Source organism: Elgaria multicarinata, chromosome 5 (assembly GCF_023053635.1).
Source record: "Elgaria multicarinata webbii isolate HBS135686 ecotype San Diego chromosome 5, rElgMul1.1.pri, whole genome shotgun sequence".
Taxonomy (NCBI): domain Eukaryota; kingdom Metazoa; phylum Chordata; class Lepidosauria; order Squamata; family Anguidae; genus Elgaria; species Elgaria multicarinata.
In genome coordinates this window covers 115,570,470-115,588,481 of record NC_086175.1, presented here as the reverse complement: position 1 = coordinate 115,588,481, position 18,012 = coordinate 115,570,470, and the positions used below count along the sequence as shown (strand labels likewise).

The 18,012-nt window shown below is 42.6% G+C and overlaps 1 protein-coding gene across 4 annotated transcripts in view; it reads right to left on the bottom strand.

Annotated features, from left to right (window-relative positions):
- ALKBH8 (alkB homolog 8, tRNA methyltransferase) overlaps window positions 1-18,012 on the bottom strand; it is a 66,516-nt gene that overhangs the window by 8,859 nt on the left and 39,645 nt on the right. For all 4 annotated transcript variants that reach the window (XM_063127092.1, XM_063127093.1, XM_063127094.1 and 1 more), the window contains 3 exons: window positions 17,613-17,719; window positions 13,116-13,267; window positions 12,180-12,436 (listed from right to left, as the gene is read on the bottom strand). In XM_063127092.1, the coding sequence (XP_062983162.1) occupies window positions 12,180-12,436; window positions 13,116-13,267; window positions 17,613-17,719 (516 nt within the window). The remainder of the gene's footprint in view (window positions 1-12,179; window positions 12,437-13,115; window positions 13,268-17,612; window positions 17,720-18,012) is intronic.

The following is an 18,012-nucleotide window of genomic DNA, read 5'->3' as shown; positions in this document are numbered from 1 at the left end:
CATTCATATACATTTCTTAAATAAAATAAGGAAAGAAAACTTCAGAATCTTGGGCTTATGTTGGAATGGGCCCTGTGTTCATCTTAGTAACTGAAAGCATGAAAAAATGGTCCTTCATTGTGACACTGATGCACACTTTGTACTGCTGTAAATGGAAAATATTCCACTGACTTCAATCACACTCTGTCCCAAGTATGTACAGTATAAATTGACTGGGAAGCAGGAATTCAATCAAAAAGACAATACTGAAATGACCTTGAGAGGGACAACACTGTACTCTGATGAAATGTAATGAGCTGCAGCTAAGCTAACCAAGAGGAATAACGCATATGACAGCCAGAATATGAAGTCCTAATTTGCATCTAAATTATATCAAATAATTGTGAAGTCAGGCTTACTTCTAATGTCCTACGTATTAAAGTCAATCTACTGTCCAAAACAAAAAAGATTTGATCTTGCATTTAAAGAAAAGGACTTTGGAGCATCAATTGCCTCAACTGAGATGCAGAGGAGAAAATGCAAACAAAGGGTACACTGGTTTAAGATTAAATTTGGCTTCGATGTAAATATTGGGATGGAAATTGCATGCATGCACAGAATGACTAGACACAGATAATTAGTGTAAACCTGTATTTTATTGTTGCCAAACAGGTGTAGTGATCTTACCAAGATTATAAGGGGGTAGTTTAAAATTATTCTAATTAACTCATTCTCTCTTGTGTTCTTTTTTTTTTTTTAACGTATTTATGTGAATCAGGGTTTAATCTGAGACATGGTTCAATCCAGCAATCTGCTTGGAACCCTTGGAGCACAGGAAGTAATAAAGATGAATACCACTGAGCATATGCAGATGAATGCATGACTGAGTAATCACAGCCAGAGTTGCCAACAAGAACTTCTGCACATTCTATGTTATTTGCACTCAGGCCACCCTGAGCAGGACGGGGGGAAGGGGGGGAATGCAGTCGCAGGCCATGTGAAGCCCATTTGAGTTCAGGTCCAGTTACAGGGAACCAGCAAGTCAGAATGATCACAGAGGCCTTGCACTACAAGGAAGCAATTAAAGTTCCATTTTCTTAGAACCATCTTTTCTTAGGAAGATTTCACTGTGCTGCTTGCTAACTTGATGCTAAATAATTTTAACTATTTCAATTAATTAATTAACCCTAATTGATACACCAGGCTGGACATTGCTATTCTTAGTGATATTGCCTTTTTTGATAATTTTATTTTACTAATATATTTGAATGTTGATGATATATATTGTGTTTTTATGTATTAGAAGCTGACTTGTGGGGGAATGGCCCTAATTTACCTCAGATAAATAAATTAAATTAAATGTAGTATCGATGAGATGCTGTTTTCTGAGTACTTCTTCATATGGGTGAACTGGTAGTTACCAAATCCTGACAAAGGTTAATTCCAAATCATGTTCCAGTACTGAACCTCAACATAAAGGAGTGAATTCAGAATACAATTTCACTACATGAAAACAGCCATGAAAAATAACTCTGTGGTGGGTTTTGCTTGGCAGAAATGATCATCCAGAAATGATTAAAAAATTCTGTAATAGGCTTCCATAACAAACCAGAGAGGAATGGAACAGGAAAAAAAGCAAATTTCTATTCGTCCTTTTTTTCTGCCCACCAAATGGTCTGTATTTTTTTAAAGCTGTGTTGGAACGAAATCAAAATGCCGTGGTTTCATCTCAGCATGTGGCTGTATTTAAGCAGTGGTCACATTAATTTCTATTACCAAATTAGTAACAGAGATAGAAAGAGGCAAAAGATAATAATTATTATAATCCAGTAGAGACTAATTATTTACCCAGGTTCAGGGAACAGAAAAGGCCAAGAGATATGTGGTCATTTAGCTTTACCTCACAATAACTAACTCCACCTGGTGGAATTAGATCATCTAAGTCCATTGAAACCTGATTGATGCAACTTATCAGAAAGCTGATGGAGAGAGAGCTACATCTAATTCTGAAACCCAGCCACTAAATGAAATTATGTGGCTCCCCAGAGAAACATCTCAGCTATAACTAATAGCATGAGAGTCTTGAGGAAGCAAATTAAATTCTGGCAAATGCATACAAACACAGCAAGAAAGATGACAGCATGCAGCCACAGTGAGAGAGAAATTCCCTTGCTTCACTTGTTCTGAGTCAGACCTTTAACATTTCTTTCACGTAGTGTTTTGTTTTCCCTCACAGAGAGTCACATCACCTTTTGGGAGGAACGGCGCTGTGTCTAGAAGAAGTCCAATCTCTCACTGGCAAAAAGAGAGAATACCCAGTGGGCTCCCTATTTTTTATCTTTTGTTGTCTGCTGTTTTGAATCCTTCATCTCCCAGATATTTTACCTTCTCAGTTCCTAATAAAACAAAACTTTGATTGAGAGAGTATCAGAGGTTCCCAAGAGCAAGTTCTGTCTCTCCTCTGGCCAGCACAGGAAATCCATCACTAGCTGCCATTACACACTGTCTCAAAAGCCTCTTGGGAATGCCAACACTTGTTGGCCATTACACATGATCTATAGTCAAAGATTTCAGGTCCGGACTGAAACCACACCAAAGTTGTGAAGTGAGATGTTATGGAGCTACAGAAGGTCCAGGATAGTTGAGCACCTGCTAAGGCCTGTGCTTCAGCAAGTGGCCCATTGCCAATCCTGGAGCCTCCTGGACCTGCTTCTTCTTTGCTGTTGGTCCCTGTTCACCTGCACTGTCCCTGTGAGTGAGCAGCAAGAGAAGAAAGGTGAAGGCGAAGCAATGTTGTGGCATAGGACCCCGCCCCCTCGTTTTCATAGGACAAGGCTCCTGACCTAATGGATCAGGGAGTTTTGATTACTGAAGGGTGTTATTAAGTTCCTATTTTCTTAGGATTTATTTTGCCAGGACACCCAGGGACCTGCTCCTGAGGATTCTAGCCACGAAGGTATCACCACACCACAGCCACTTCCGTGTCGTCACAGCCCAGGGCTGCTGAAACAGACCTTTAAGGGAGAAGGCCTTGGTTAATAGAGAGCCAGGGATAACCAGCCTAAAGGAAGCCAAACTAATTCTTAAGGCTCAATCACAATCTGCTGCCTGTTGGAGCAACATGCAGGCAACTTGTCTGGCTTCCAACCCCAACATCATCATCATCATCATTATTATAATATTTATTTGTATCCCACCTTTTGCCCAATGCTGGGCCTGAGCTCTCCGTGGTGCTGCTCTATTTTCTGTTTCTCTTGGAAACCTGACTCCTGCTTGGTCAGAATCTACTGAACTTGACTTACTCAAGTCCTCAGTGTGAACCAGACCTCACAGTACTCAACCATGCCAGGTCCTCACTGAGAAAACAGGGCTGGCTGAAATAGAACAAGTAAACTCCCCACGCTTTGTCTTCTTCCTCTGAGAGGTGGAAAGAAGTAGGCACAGACGAAGAGACCAGTGAATGGGTAGCAGCAAGAGCAGTGAGAAGGAGGTGGTGAGCCTACTCAGGGAAGAGGGCCCACTATTATTATTATTATTTATTTATTTATTTATTTATTTATATAGCACCATCAATGTACATGGTGCTGTACAGAGTAAAACAGTAAATAGCAAGACCCTGCCGCATAGGCTTACAATCTAATAAAATCATAGTAAAACAATAAGGAGGGGAAGAGAATGCCAACAGGCACAGGGTAGGGTAAGCAGGCACAGGGTAGGGTAAAACTAACAGTATAAAGTCCGCACAACATCAAGTTTTAAAAGCTTTAGGAAAAAGAAAAGTTTTTAGTTGAGCTTTAAAAGCTGCGGTTGAACTTGTAGTTCTCAAATGTTCTGGAAGAGCGTTCCAGGCGTAAGGGGCAGCAGAAGAAAATGGACGAAGCCAAGCAAGAGAAGTAGAGGCCCTTGGGCAGGCGAGAAACATGGCATCAGAGGAGCGAAGAGCACGAGCGGGGCAATAGTGTGAGATGAGAGAGGAGAGATAGGAAGGAGCTAGACCGTGAAAAGCTTTGAAGGTTAACAGGAGAAGTTTATGTTGGATTCTGAAGTGAATTGGAAGCCAATGAAGAGATTTCAGAAGCGGAGTAACATGGTCAGAGCGGTGAGCCAAGAAGATGATCTTTGCGGCAGAGTGGTGGACAGAAACCAACGGACTGATGTGAGAAGAAGGAAGGCCAGAGAGAAGATCTTGCTCAAGGGCCCTCCAAAATCTGCGCCACCATGTATGCCATTGTATCAGAGCAATCTGACGCCTCAAATATTCACTTCAACTTCAAGCGCTGCTTCCTGGAGTTCCTCACTATGCTGTGGACAATGGTAGAAGCTATTCCCATAGTGGGACCTGTAGCCTCTCCATGGGGGGATGTTAATCCATGGCAGTAAGGAGAGGCAGGAGAGAAGACGAGTAAGCAGTCCTCTGCCAAATCAGAGTAATACTCATTCTACAAGACTGAGTCTACATATGCAGCTGAAGGAGGTGGTAGCAGAGTCCTGTGGTTATAGTATAGACTGTTGTACAGCATTGATAAATGCTCCTCTACATTAAAAAAAGAAAGAAAAAAACCTCCCTGCAAATAGAAAAACAGCACAGCAGGGATTAGACTGTGCTAGTCCCCCTGGCATGTTAGCTTGTTTGGCTCTTTATGTGAGGGAGCATTTATTTGTATTTATTGGGTCAATTCTGTTGTACAACCTCAACCGTCAGTTCCCCTCAGAGTGCCTTACAATCCTATAAAATGTACAAGAGAAAAAAAAGAATAAGAAATAAAAAATAAGAAATCCATAAAAAAAATATAACAAGAGAAATAAAATTTCTTCCATTGCAGCAATAGCACAGAAAAGCAACAGTAACCAGTTTAAAAAACAAAAACAAAAAAACCCAGTGGCAGCAAGGCCATAAGCCATCCCATAACACACAAAACACCTGTACATGTAGAATGGTCTTAAATCTTCTATCTGAATGTATTGTGGGAGAAGAACCAAGCCACCTGGCAGGGCTAGTCCAAGATATTTTGCTGCCTGAGGTGGATCAGCAAATGTGCCCCATCCCATAGCCAAGATGTATAGTACCCAAAAATGGTTATTTTGGCACTTGAGGCAAAAAAAATCCCACAAGTATCACTCCTTGGGAATAAACAACAACAACAATAACACTAAAAATTAACAATCTGCTGACCTTGCTTTCATGATACTCAAAATCAGCTGCCTGGGCAGGTTGCCTCACTTGGCCCAATGGTAGGGCCAGCACTCTGTATTCTGGGCACCACTGAGGAAAAAGCCTGACCCATACTTCACAAGACAAAGATTCACACAAAAGTCCTCTCCTGATGATCACAGTGTGTGAATAGGCTTGTGCCAACAGAGACAAATCCTCCAGATATCTTGGGTCCAAGCCATTTAGGGCTTTAAAGGTTAGGAACAAGAGCTTGAATTGGGCCCAGACACATGCTGCGGCCCATGCAGCTGACAACGTACCAGTGCATTAAAAAATGGCATCTCTACTACCTCAGGTTCCTACCACCTTGTTCTGCTGCATGTGTTAGCCAGGCCCATATGGTACAAAATGTAAAAGCTGACTGAGGTATTAGAATCCTGGGCCATACTACTTCAGATTGCAGGTGGGAAGCAACATTTTTAATTATCTCCTAAGTACAAAACAAACAAAATCCTCCCATACCAGCAGGAAAAAGACTATGCTACAACTTCCTCCCTGATGTGCTAGTTTTCTACATGCAGGGAGTTTGAGTCTGCATGGTTTGGGTCCAGGTTACCTGTGGGATCGCCTTCTCCCGTACAATCTGCCCCACACACTTAGGTCCTCTGGGAAGAATCTACTTCAGTCAGTCAAAGTTAGGCTGACGGGTATTACCCAGAGGATCTTCTCTTCTGCTGCTCCCAGACTGTGGACTGGCCTGCCGGAGGAGACTCGTCAACTTGACAGTCTATTAACATTCAAGAAAGCTATCAAGACTGATCTCTTCCGGCAGGCCTATCCAGTGGAATTTTAGGATGTTTTAACAATGTATATTATGTTTAATTAAGTTTTATGTATTTTATATTTACTGCTGTTCCCTGCCTCAATCAAATGGAGAGGTGGGTAAGAAATATTTATTATTATTATTATTATTATTATTATTATTATTATTATTATTATTATTATTATTATTATCTGTGCATTTGTGGGACTGCAGAGATGAAGGGAGCACACACTGATCTCCGCCACAGGCCCAGGGATGTAGGTACACTATGGCAAAGGTAAGGGGGAGAGACCAACCAGGTCCTGAACATCAGCCCGTGCAGGAAAAGCTGCTCCAATGCCTGCTTTCCTCTTCCTTCCTCACTCCTTATTCCTTTTGTCTCCCATCTATCAGAGCACGAGCCTGCCGGGGTGGGTGGGGTGGGGTGTTGTCTTATCTGCTAATATCTGTGCGGTGCTTTTTAAGAAATAAATACATAACACATGGAAGCATGAACAGCCTGAAGTGGTACAGTCCAGAAGTGGTACAGTCTATCACCTCATCTTCTATAACTTTCAGAAAAGCTGTAGACTGGGAGAGGTATTTGTGTCTAAACAGACTTGGGGGAATTGTTTAGCCACCTGTCCTGGCTGCCAATCTATGCCAGTTGGCGAGCAACTGCTCTCTATGCACGGCTGTAGATCTCTGCTGCAGAAAACCACCAGTGCTTTTCAGCAGCAATTCTCTCTCCCTCCCCCCCTCTCTCTATATATGCACATTGTAAAAACATTGGAGTCTTTCAAAGTGAAAGGTTTATTATTATTATCATTATAATTGACAGACATGTTTATCTCTGCTTCTTTCTAGTCACTTATAAAATATAAGTTGCTATTAAAAACCCAGTCTGGAATTATAATGCATCTGCCTTCCAGCAATTTATTTTAAACCAGAAGGAATCTACTGATTTATAAGCAGGCGTGTTTATGCCTGAATGTTGTAGCTTGAAAATAATTATTAGTTCATTGCGGATGTTAACTACATCGCAGACTCCAGTTCCTGAATGAGAGTTTGCAGGAGAGAGAAATCTGAAAACCTTAATGACAGACTGCTGTAAGAAGGAAGATTATATTTTTTTCTAAAAAGAAAAAGAAAAAAGAAAAGCAACACTTGCTTTGTCTCTTTAAGGAGTTAGTCAGATACTTAGTTAGTCAAGACTGGCTATATGGCTTGTTCTTGTATATCAGGGGACACTGCCAGTGAACTCATTTTGAATATTAAGAAAGTATTGCGGGCACCAGCGCAAAATGGCTGCCATAGAGGGCCACACCTATTCAAAAAACACACAGACAAAAAGGCCACACAACACACACACACACACACACACACCAATCTCTGCCCTCCCCATTCATGTGCTGTCCCCATGCTGTCTCCCCATGACCCGATGGCTTCCTACCATATGCTAGCCCCCTCTGCCTTCCCCACCCTGCCCCGGACATCTCCCCTGACACTCCATGCTCCCCACCTTCAAGCTGCCTCCGACCACTGCCTCTGCTTACCAAACAATTATGATGGAGATCCCTTCTTTTCTTTTTCAGGCAGCCTGGACTGACTCAAAGCAAAGTGCTAGCTTCCAGCTACCCACCATCTTTACTTCCAAAGAATGCCTCTGGGGCCATGTAGGGCCCAAAGACACTCATGGCAGCTGGAGACCCACACTTCGCTTTGAAACAACCCCAGCTGCTGGGAATAAATTTATGTTATTTTTTTTTTAAAAAAAATAAAAACCACTGGGGGAATGGGCGCCTCAGCAGCGGTCCAGAGATCCATCAGCACCCATGGGCACCATGTTACTGACCCCAGTTTTAGATGTTCTAAAAGTGGCTTTCAAATGGTGCACTAGGTAACATGTTACTCTTCTTAGAGTGCAATCCTGTACTAAAGTTCTGCCACCTGAGGGGCCAAGCCCTGCTATATCAGCGGAACACAAGATTTATTTATTTATTTACTACATTTTTATACCGCCCAATAGCTGAAGCTCTCTGGGCGGTTCACAAAAATTAAAACCATGAAAAGCATAATAAAACAACCAAGAATCTAAAAACACAAATATTGCTGTGACAGATACCCAGGATGAACACCTCAGATACACTGGCAGAATTCTTAGTTAGTGAAGCTCTTCTGCCAGCAACAATATGTTTGCAGAATGGCTAAAATGAGGTAGAGTTGTGGGCTAGTCCGGGGGACTTCATCTGGGGGTGGGGGAAGAATCAGGACCAGCCTAAGACATTTTGCTACCTAAGGTGAAGAACAAGATGGTGCCCGCCACCACCACCATTTCATGTACAAAAGCCACCTGAACTGGCAGTTGAATGTTTCTTCAATACTGGCAATGGTGAAGTGTTCTCCACCATACCTGAAGGCAGCAGGCTAGCTTAGGGGTCACCGGGCAGGCCTGGTTCACAGCTTTCTCTTTCAACACCTTGCTGAGTCGCTATCTTCTCCTTGAACACTGGTTTTGCTAAAAATCAGCCACAGTTCTGTCTTTGATGACTTGCCCCAGGAATAATTTCTGGTGTCGAGCTCAAGGCGCTTGCATTCAAACAGTGGAAACACCATGACAAGGGGATACGCAACAGGAAGCCTTTTATACACCTTATACACCTGGCCAGAAGAATCCAATGGGATAGCTTGCATGGGTGGGTGAGCGGAGTCAATCTGGAAGGTTCTTTACTAAAAAGGCTGCCACCTACAGTTTGGTGAGTCACCACACAGGGGAGCCTCACACAGTCCCAGCGGCACCTGACAAAAAGCAATTTTACCGAGCCCTTGGAAATCTAACTATTTATAATCAAAGTGAGCTAAACACATTGTAAGGTTATGAAAATTGTTTCAGAAGGAAAGAAGGAGAGAGGGGGGAGGGACGTTTTGTGCTGGGATGTTACAACTCTATGAATAGCGTATAGAATTCTCTGTTCATGTCCAAGTGCATATGCTTCAGAGAGCCGTGAAACTGCTAGGTGGCATTGACTTTACTACAGAGCCCCACCATGTATGAAGGTTTTGTGGTAATAAGCAATATTGTCCCTCAGACCATGGTCTGGAGGGTAGAATGGTCCCTGAGAATCCAGAAGCTGCCTCTTTGCTCTAGTCTAACGATTACTATACTTCCCACAAGGACATCTCTACATTAAGGGGAAATCGTGCTGCCTTTGTGCTACCTGTTTCTTTTGCGTGACTGTAATGGGCTGCATTATACGGGTGGAGAGGGGTCTGTAACCGAAAACTTCACCTCCTCTTGGCGCTCATATACTTGAATGGGACAGCACCCTCTAGTGGCTGCTTTGTAGTGCAACGTCAGTTGCACATTTTAAGAAATCCTGCGATATTTCACAAGAATCAGGATATCAAGGAGGTTTTTTTTAGAATGGGATAACTGGGGGAAGGTGCAGGAGAAGTGCAAGAGGTTTATGACATCATCTAAAGCACCCACAAACCTTCGTGAGCTACATATGCCCTGTAATTCACAAGCATGCCATATATAGTTGGAACAGCATCTGTAGAAAGTAGGCTGAGACTGAAGTATCACTTCTGGGGTTTTAATCTTTAAGCACTTCCTGAAAAAACGTCGCTTTACTCTCAGTGCTATCATATTTTCTTGACTTTTCTGGAAGTGATTACATATAGCTTTCTCCAGGCAGGTGTCATTATGTGACAATAAATCTAGTGTGACTCCAAGCACACTCAGCCAAACTGGCTAGGTTTATAATGGCCAGATTTATCGTGCTGAAGTACAAGGTAGCAATTTTAGGACATGCTCAAGAGAAAAAAATTGAAAGGCAGAAGAAGGAAGCAAGCTGGAGTTCATTAGCATGACGGCCAGGAGATTCCCGGCTGGAACTTGAAGCAGCACAGTCTGTGACTATGGATGCATCCAGATGGATTGCTCCCAGCGCTAACAATAGGCAAGCATTGTGCAATCTTTCATTTTTTTCTTCCTTACCAGGTTTTTTTCTCTTAAGAAAAATGACACCAGTGGTGGAAAAGCACAGAATGGCTACAAAAGAAAGATGATGATAGCTAAGAACATAGCGAGACCACATCACGCCAGTCCTTTTCCAGCTTCATTGGCTGCCAGTCCGGGCCCGATTAAAAGTGCTGGTATTAACATTTAAAGCCCTAAACGGCTTGGGGCCAGGCTATCTGAAGGAACGCCTCCACCCGTATGTACCTGCCCGGACCCTAAGGTCATCCTCAGGGGTCCTTCTCTGCGAGCCCCTGCCAAAGGAAGTGGGGCAGGTGGCTACCAGGAGGAGGGCCTTCTCTGCTGTGGCACCCCGGCTGTGGAATGAGCTCCCTAAGGAGGTTCACTTGGCACCTACATTATATGCTTTTAGACACCAGGTGAAGACCTTTTTATTCTTCCAGAATTTTAACAGTCTATAAATAAATTTTAACTTAGTGTTTTAAATTTGTAATTTTGCATTGCTGCTGTTTTTATCTGGTTGAGCTTTTATATTGTATTTTATATTATGGTTTTATACTGTTGTTTTATACTTTGAATGTTTTTAATTTTTGTGAACCGCCCAGAGAGCTCCGGCTATTGGGTGGTATAGAAATGTAAGAAAGAAAGAAAGAAAGAAAGAAAGAAAGAAAGAAAGAAAGAAAGAAAGAAGACCAATGCTGGATCAGACCAAGGGTCCATCCAGTCCAGCATTCTCCTCACACAGTGGCCAACCAGCTGTTGACCAAGAACCCACAAGCAGGACCTGAGTAAAACAGCACCCTCCCACCCATGTTCCCCAGCAACTGGTGTACACAGGCACACTGCCTCTGATACTGGACATAGGATACAGCCATCAGGACTAGTAGCCACCGATAGTCTTAACCTCTATAAATTTGTAAAATTCTCTTTTAAAGCCATGCAAATTGCTGGCCATCACTACATATTCTGGTAGAGAATTCTACAGTGCACAGTGTGAAGAAGTAAATCCTTTTATCTGCCCTGAATCTCTCATCAAACAGTTCTAGTATTTGGAGAGAGGGGGGGAAATGTCTCCTTATCCACTTTTTCCACACCATGCATAATTTTGTACACCTCTATCATGTTTTACCTTATTCGCCTTTTCTCCAAGATAAACAATCCCAGCTGTTGCAACCTTCCCTCATAGCTGGACTCCCTCGTAAGTTTCCATGAAAGAGGCAGGGCGATTGGACAGCATCTCATCTGGAAACGCCCCAGGACTAAGCCTAGGAAGCTACCTGGGATTGTGTGTAGACAGACCCAGGAGTCCTCTTCAGGCATAGCCAGGTATAGAAATGTGCAAGATGAGAGAGACAGGCAGGCAGAACAACATTCCAGCTGATCTTTTTCACATGATATCCTTCCACTTTCCCAAAGGAACAAGCATGAAATCAACGCATGCACTAGGAAGCTACAGTGGTGACGTAACAATCTATATGAGTTACCAGTTAGCTTCCAATTCAAGGTGCTGGTGATGACATTTAAAGTCCTACACAGCCTTAAACCAGGATATCATAGTCATCATTTATAAGAGCTCTCCTGCACTTCTGCTCCAAATCCTTTGGTTATCAGTACTGTGAATTCTGTTCATCCAAAAATCCAGAATAAGACTTTTCAACTATCGCCTTCTCCTTGGGATGCTCTCCCTCAAGAAGTATGCAGTTGCTAATTTCTAGAAATTTCTGCCTCTTTATACTGTATTGCTTTTTATACTGTATTTTGTATTTGTGCTTTTAACCTGTTGGTTGTTTTATTATGGTTTTAATTTTTGTGAACCGCCTAGAGAGCTTCGGCTATTGGGCGTATAAAAATGTAATAAATAAATAAATAAATAATTTTTTTCCTTCAAAAAACCAAAGACACCATACATAATCCTCCTCCTCTACATTTCATCCTCACAACAGCCCAGTGAGATAGGTTGTCAAGAAATACTTTTGTAAGCCACCACGGTTTGCTGATTTGGATTTTATGGCAAACTATGGTTTGCACCAAACTGAAACGTGAAAATGAAGCCACGAAAAAAAAGGCAGGAAGGTCTACACAAGGCCAGATGAGTCTTCTGAACAGAATTGTAAGGTCTGTAAGCCTTGAAGGTCTTCTGGTAGGAAGGAAGGAAGGTATTTCCTCGTAGGGAAATGTCACAGATGAAGCAATCCTAAATAGATTTTGCACTTGGGCCACACACTATCCACTTCAAAGCAAACAGAAATAACATGGTACCTTACCATATATAAATCCTTGCTGACTCCTAAATACTTTCCATTGCCACAGCCGACATCAGCCACGACAGACCCGCACGGTAAAGCCCTGAGGAATTCAACTACTCGCGGCCAGGGACTATGTCTGGTGCTGCTGAAGTGCATGGCGATCTCTTCGTACACTTCATGGACATATTTTCCCTCTATCTTGGAAGCCTCTCTCTCATCATCTGGGAAAGAGGGTGCTGGGTCTTTACGTTGACTGTCACATACAGAAGGATAAGCTAGTGGGAGAAATAGATGAGGATTTGTTTTGTTTTTTAAAGGATCACCGTGCTTTGCACCAGAGCAGCGGTCCTTTTTGACCGCACTTACTCAATGGAGAAAACACTCAAAGCGGCAAATTGAATTGCAAATCTCGAATTTTAATTTTAATTTGCAAACTTAGTAAAGTCCAACGATGAAAATGCCAACACCTTTGTCTATTAATGAGGAAGTGATCTTCCCTTTAAACCGGAACATTTGTCATGTTCAAAAGATATCCATCAGTTTAAAGTGGGATACTATAAGAGGATCAGGGTGATTATTGTGAACAGAATATTGTTACTGGACTTTGGTTCAATCCCTATCCAGCAGCTATCCGGGTGGTCAATGCTACGGCTAGGATTTAAAATATCACAGACATTATTCTACGCATGTGTAGGAGGTCCCCATTTCTACTAGCAATCCCATCCAAAAGTCTAGGGACCTTTTGAAGTGGCAGCTCATGAGGCATAAGGGGCTACCCAACAGTGCAACTGGCCTCTCTTCAAAGGATTAAAAAAAGCATACAAAAGATGTTGTATGACCAACACTGCTGGTGCTGTCATTCAGGGGCCCGGAACAGAGCCTCAGGGGCCAGCCCTAGTGACACCCCTGATTCCACCAAAAATACTTGCATTAAGCGTGAGATCTGAAACTTACAGCAACTGCAAGGGCTTCTCCTCACTTTCCTGAAAGTGAAAGATGTCCTTCTCTCCCTTTTGTTTAAGGTTAAATCTCCAATGTCAGCAGAGACGATTCCAATTTTCTGTCCTTCAGACGCTTGAACAATGTCAAACTTCCTAGGTGTGATGCTTTAAAATAAAACAGAGGATAGGTGTGTGTTTTTTTACTTTCACGGAGTTTTGTTAGGCTTACAATGCTTTAATGTCATATTTTTCAGATGTGACGCACATATTTGATGATGAAATGGTTCTTGAAAAACCTGTGAAATGCTGAGACAACTGCTTGAATATCTATGGTGAATATCTCAATATCTATGGTGAATATCTGCCCTGTCCTGGATGGGGTTGCACTCTCCCTAAAGGATCGGGTCCGTAGTTTGGGGGTGTTCTTGGATCCAGAACTGTCACTTGAGGCACAGGTGAACTCAGTGGCAAAGAGCACCTTTTATCAGCTTAGGTTAATATACCAACTACGCCCTTATCTGGACAGAGATAGCCTAGCTACAGTGATCCATGCTCTGATAACCTCTCGTTTGGATTACTGCAATGCGTTATGCGTGGGGCTGCCTTTGAAAACGGTCCGGAAGCTTCAGCTGGTACAAAACAGGGCAGCCCGTTTACTAACAGGGACTGGTTGGCGAGATCACATTATGCCAGTCCTTTTACAACTTCATTGGCTGCCAGTCCAGGTCCGGGCCCGATTCAAAGTGCTGGTATTGACATTTAAAGCCCTAAACGGTTTGGGGCCAGGTTATTTGAAGGAACGCCTATTCCCATATGTACCTGCCCGGACCTTAAGATCATCTTCAGGGGCCCTTCTCCGTGAGCCCCTGCCAAAGGAAGTGAGGCAGGTGGCTACTAGGAGGAGGGCTTTCTCCGCTGTGGCACCCCGGTTGTGGAATGAGCTCCCCAGAGAGGTCCGCCTGGCGCCTACACTGTACTCCTTTCGTCGCCAGCTGAAGACCTTTTTATTCTCCCAGTATTTTAACATTTAATTTTAACTTAAATTTAAATTTTACTGTTTTAACTCTGTATTTTAATTTTATATCAATTTTGCTGCGTGGTTTTTATTCTGGTTGTGCTTTTTATATTGTATTGTGTATTTGTGCTTTTAACCTGTTGATTGTTTTACTATGATTTTAATTTTTGTGAACCACCCAGAGAGCTTCGGCTATTGGGCGGTATAGAAATGTAACAAATAAATAAATAATAAATAAAAAACAACAACAAACTCAAACCCACAAAGCAAAAACATGTGTTCCCTACATCATACAGGTCACGTGTTGCCCATCCCTGAATCAATATCAGAGGCGACCGGGTTGGGAAAGAGAGGGCAGCTGAGACTGTCGTCAGAGACACTCTTGCAGGAACCCTTGCCTGTGAAGGCCAAGCAGCTGGCCAGCAGAGAGAGAAAGGACATTTCCTGCGATTGCATTCTGTCTGCAGAACTCCCTGCCAGGAGAGATCTGCCTGGTGTTTTCTTTCTTTCCTCAGGCACCAGAAAGAAGCTGTCCTGCTTACCTGTTTTTTTTTTTAATGTTTAGTTTAAGTTTATTGTTCAATTTTGGTTTTTTTATTTGATGTTTTGATTTGGCAGGTAGGCTGCTAGAGCTGTTTTAATCAGCATTGGCTTTTTGTTCTTTTCCTCCTAGCAAAAATAGTTTTAAGGGACAAGGAATGAGGCCCAGATAAGTGCTTTTCTTTCTGGCCACAGATAGAGCAGACCAGAGGTACCCAACGTGGCTGAGGCCTGAATTTTCTTAGCACTGAACACAACATTTGTGGTGTCTTTTACTTTGTGACTGTTTTTAATTTATTCATTCATTTCTATACCGCCCAATTTCTGAAGCTCTCTGGCTTAATGACATGTTGGCCACTTTGATGGCCACGGACGGGAGAAAGGGGGCACACAAATGTTCTTGCAAACCAACAAAAGTAGAACAAACAAAGCCTGGAGAACTGCAGCTAGTCCAAGCAGAAAGTATGGGCAGGACAGACCAATGGTTTGTCTGAAATATATTGAGCATGAGGTGAAAAATATGGACTTCAATATGGACTTCCAATGTTAATATTTAGACAGGAACATAAGGCAGTTCTGTGAACCATTGTCATCAAAACCGTAACACGAGAAGTGGCCCACAGAATCATAGCTACTTAAACGGGAAATGCGCACCGCTCCGCATGAAACACATCAGTGAGCGAGAGAAGGGCCGTGGCTCAGGGATAGAGCACATGCTTTCCACGCAGAACATCCCAGGTTCAATCCCAGGCATCTGCGGGTAGGATGAGAAAGAATCCTGCCTGAGATCCAGGAACAGCCACCGTCAGTCAGTGTTGACAATGTGGGTTAGATGGCTACGACTCAGTATAAGGCAACTTCCTAGTTTCCTAATGGCAAAAACCAAGGAGCCCATGAAATCATGAGAAGATGGCAAACAAAGAGAAAATAGTACTATGGTAAGAAAGCAGAGGACAACTATTCCCACAACCGTCTAATTATTATTATTATTATTATTATTATTATTATTATTATTATTATTATTATTATTATTTAGACTATTTATATACCTCTCCCCATTGAAAAATTTCGGAGCGGTGTACAAGATAAAATGAAAATAAAAACAGAATAAAACAGTTGAAACAAAATTTAAAAAGAAGCAAAAATCAGAAATCCAAGGCTGCATGTTAAAGAAAGGCTTCTTGGAATAAAGATGTTTTCAGGAGGCACCGAAAGGAGTACAAGGTTGGCGCCTGCCTGACCTCCAGAGGCAGGGAGTTCCACAGGAGGGGCACCACCACGCTGCAGGCTCTTCCCCTGGTGGATTCCAATTGGAGGATGGATCTAGGTGGAACCACCAGGAGCAGGGAGCAGGGGACAATATAGACTAGTGGAGCTTCCTCAGGGAAATCCTGCAAAATGCCATTTCCCCCCCCCCCCCAACCATGCAGAGATTTTTCCTCAACTTGATAATCAATCAGCTACATTAAAAGAGAATTTGTCTCTGGGAAGAAAAAAAAGAAAAAGGACTTGGCTCTCCAGTGGTCTAGTCTGCACTGAAAGCCCCTCAGAATTGCTGACTTCAAAGTCGTCAGCACTTGACTCCCAGCAAGACAAGCATTCGGTCTGTTATTGACTTCTATGCTGGTGAGCCGAGTTCAGCCTTGTCAAAATGGGCTACGTGAGGCAAATAATATTATTTCTCTGTAAGTGGGAATAAAGCAAAGCTAAAACATGTCTATGCGTACTCACACAAAACACCTCATCATCTTGGTATTATGTCAACCATCTGATCTGTTTTCTAAAGCCTATATAAATAGGTAGAGCAGATCCAGGTGGCTGAACAATCCACCTATCTTCCTATCTTCAAGGGGGAAAGAGAGCCACCTCATAGTCTAATATATCACCATCTGTGGCCTTGACTCCTCTAGCTCAGGGATGGGCAGCGTGAGGCCCTCCGGATGTTTTGGCCTACAACTTTGGTCAGCCCTAGTCAGCACAGCCAATGGTGAGGCATGATGAGAATTTTAAACCAAAACATCTGGAAGGCCACAAGTTGCCCACCTCTACCATCTAAAGTCTCCTACTCCAATAAACACCTTCAACTCTACCCATTCTATTTTGCTGTCCACTGAGTTCTAGTATGGTGTTGAATATTAGTGTAGAGAATTAGACTAGGATTGGGCAGGTTCCAGGTTCAAATTCCCATTCAGCCATTGTGCTTACTGGGAGGTGACCTTGGTCCAGTCACTATCTCTCAGTATCACCTACTTCACAGGGATGTTGTGAGGTTGAAATGTATGCCATCTGTAGCTCCTTAGAGGAAAGGTAGGATAAAATTATCACAAATAAATAAATAAATAAATAAAGTCTGAAATTTCCTCCCAAAAAATCTATGTTGTGCCACTTCTCTCTCTTCCTCCAAATTCACCTTTTCTGTGAAGACATGAGCCCTCTTCATATGTTCTGCAGAATGCGTGAGGGCTAAAACTGGGGACAAGTATGGGGTCACACATGCGGTTTCTGTCCCCATGGTCCCCCACGTGCTCCAGCTTCACCCCCTCAGATCCCTAGTCCTGCTGTGTCGAGCGGCAAGGTTTGCAGGGGAGATCTGCACATGTTTGCTGGAAGGCAAGTATTTATTTATTTATTGCATTTTTATACCGCCCAATAGCCGAAGCACCCTGGGTGGTTCACAAAGTAGAACTGTTCATGTGATCAAGAAGAGAATATGAGTAGAACTCCACTCTCGGCCTTGCTGCTCAACATGGCAACGCTTTGGATCACACAAAGGAACACATGAGGAGGGTTTTTTGGCTTAATCCTTCAGTCCTACAGAAACTGAGCCTAATGCGTACAACTAATATGTTTCCCTCCTCTTCCCCTTGGCTCTGTCTTTCCTGCCCTTCTCTCCTTCTCCATCAAACACAGACTGTATTATTGTATTATAATCAACTTGTGGACGTCAATCCTTACCCGTGAGTCCAGAGGTATCTGGATTCTCCAGACATCACTAGCAAACTGCGCTGAGGCAGCACAACTGCTGTTGCATGTCCAACTGGATGCTTAAAATCCATAACGATCTGTAAAAAAAAAAAAAAAAAAAAAAAAACAAGGAAGGAAGGATGGAATCATCTATTGTTTCTTGCAATTAACAATTAGTAATCATGAATTGCATATTCAGGCTGCAGAACTTAGCATTTGGATTATTTATTTATTCATTTCTTTTCTCTACCGCCTAATAGCTGAAGTCTCTGTGCGGTTCACAACAATTAAAACCCTAAAATCCAAGACAATAAGATACAATATAAAATGTTAAAAGTTTTAAACTACAGTATAAAAATAAAAATAATAACCAAATAAAACTTAGCTGCAG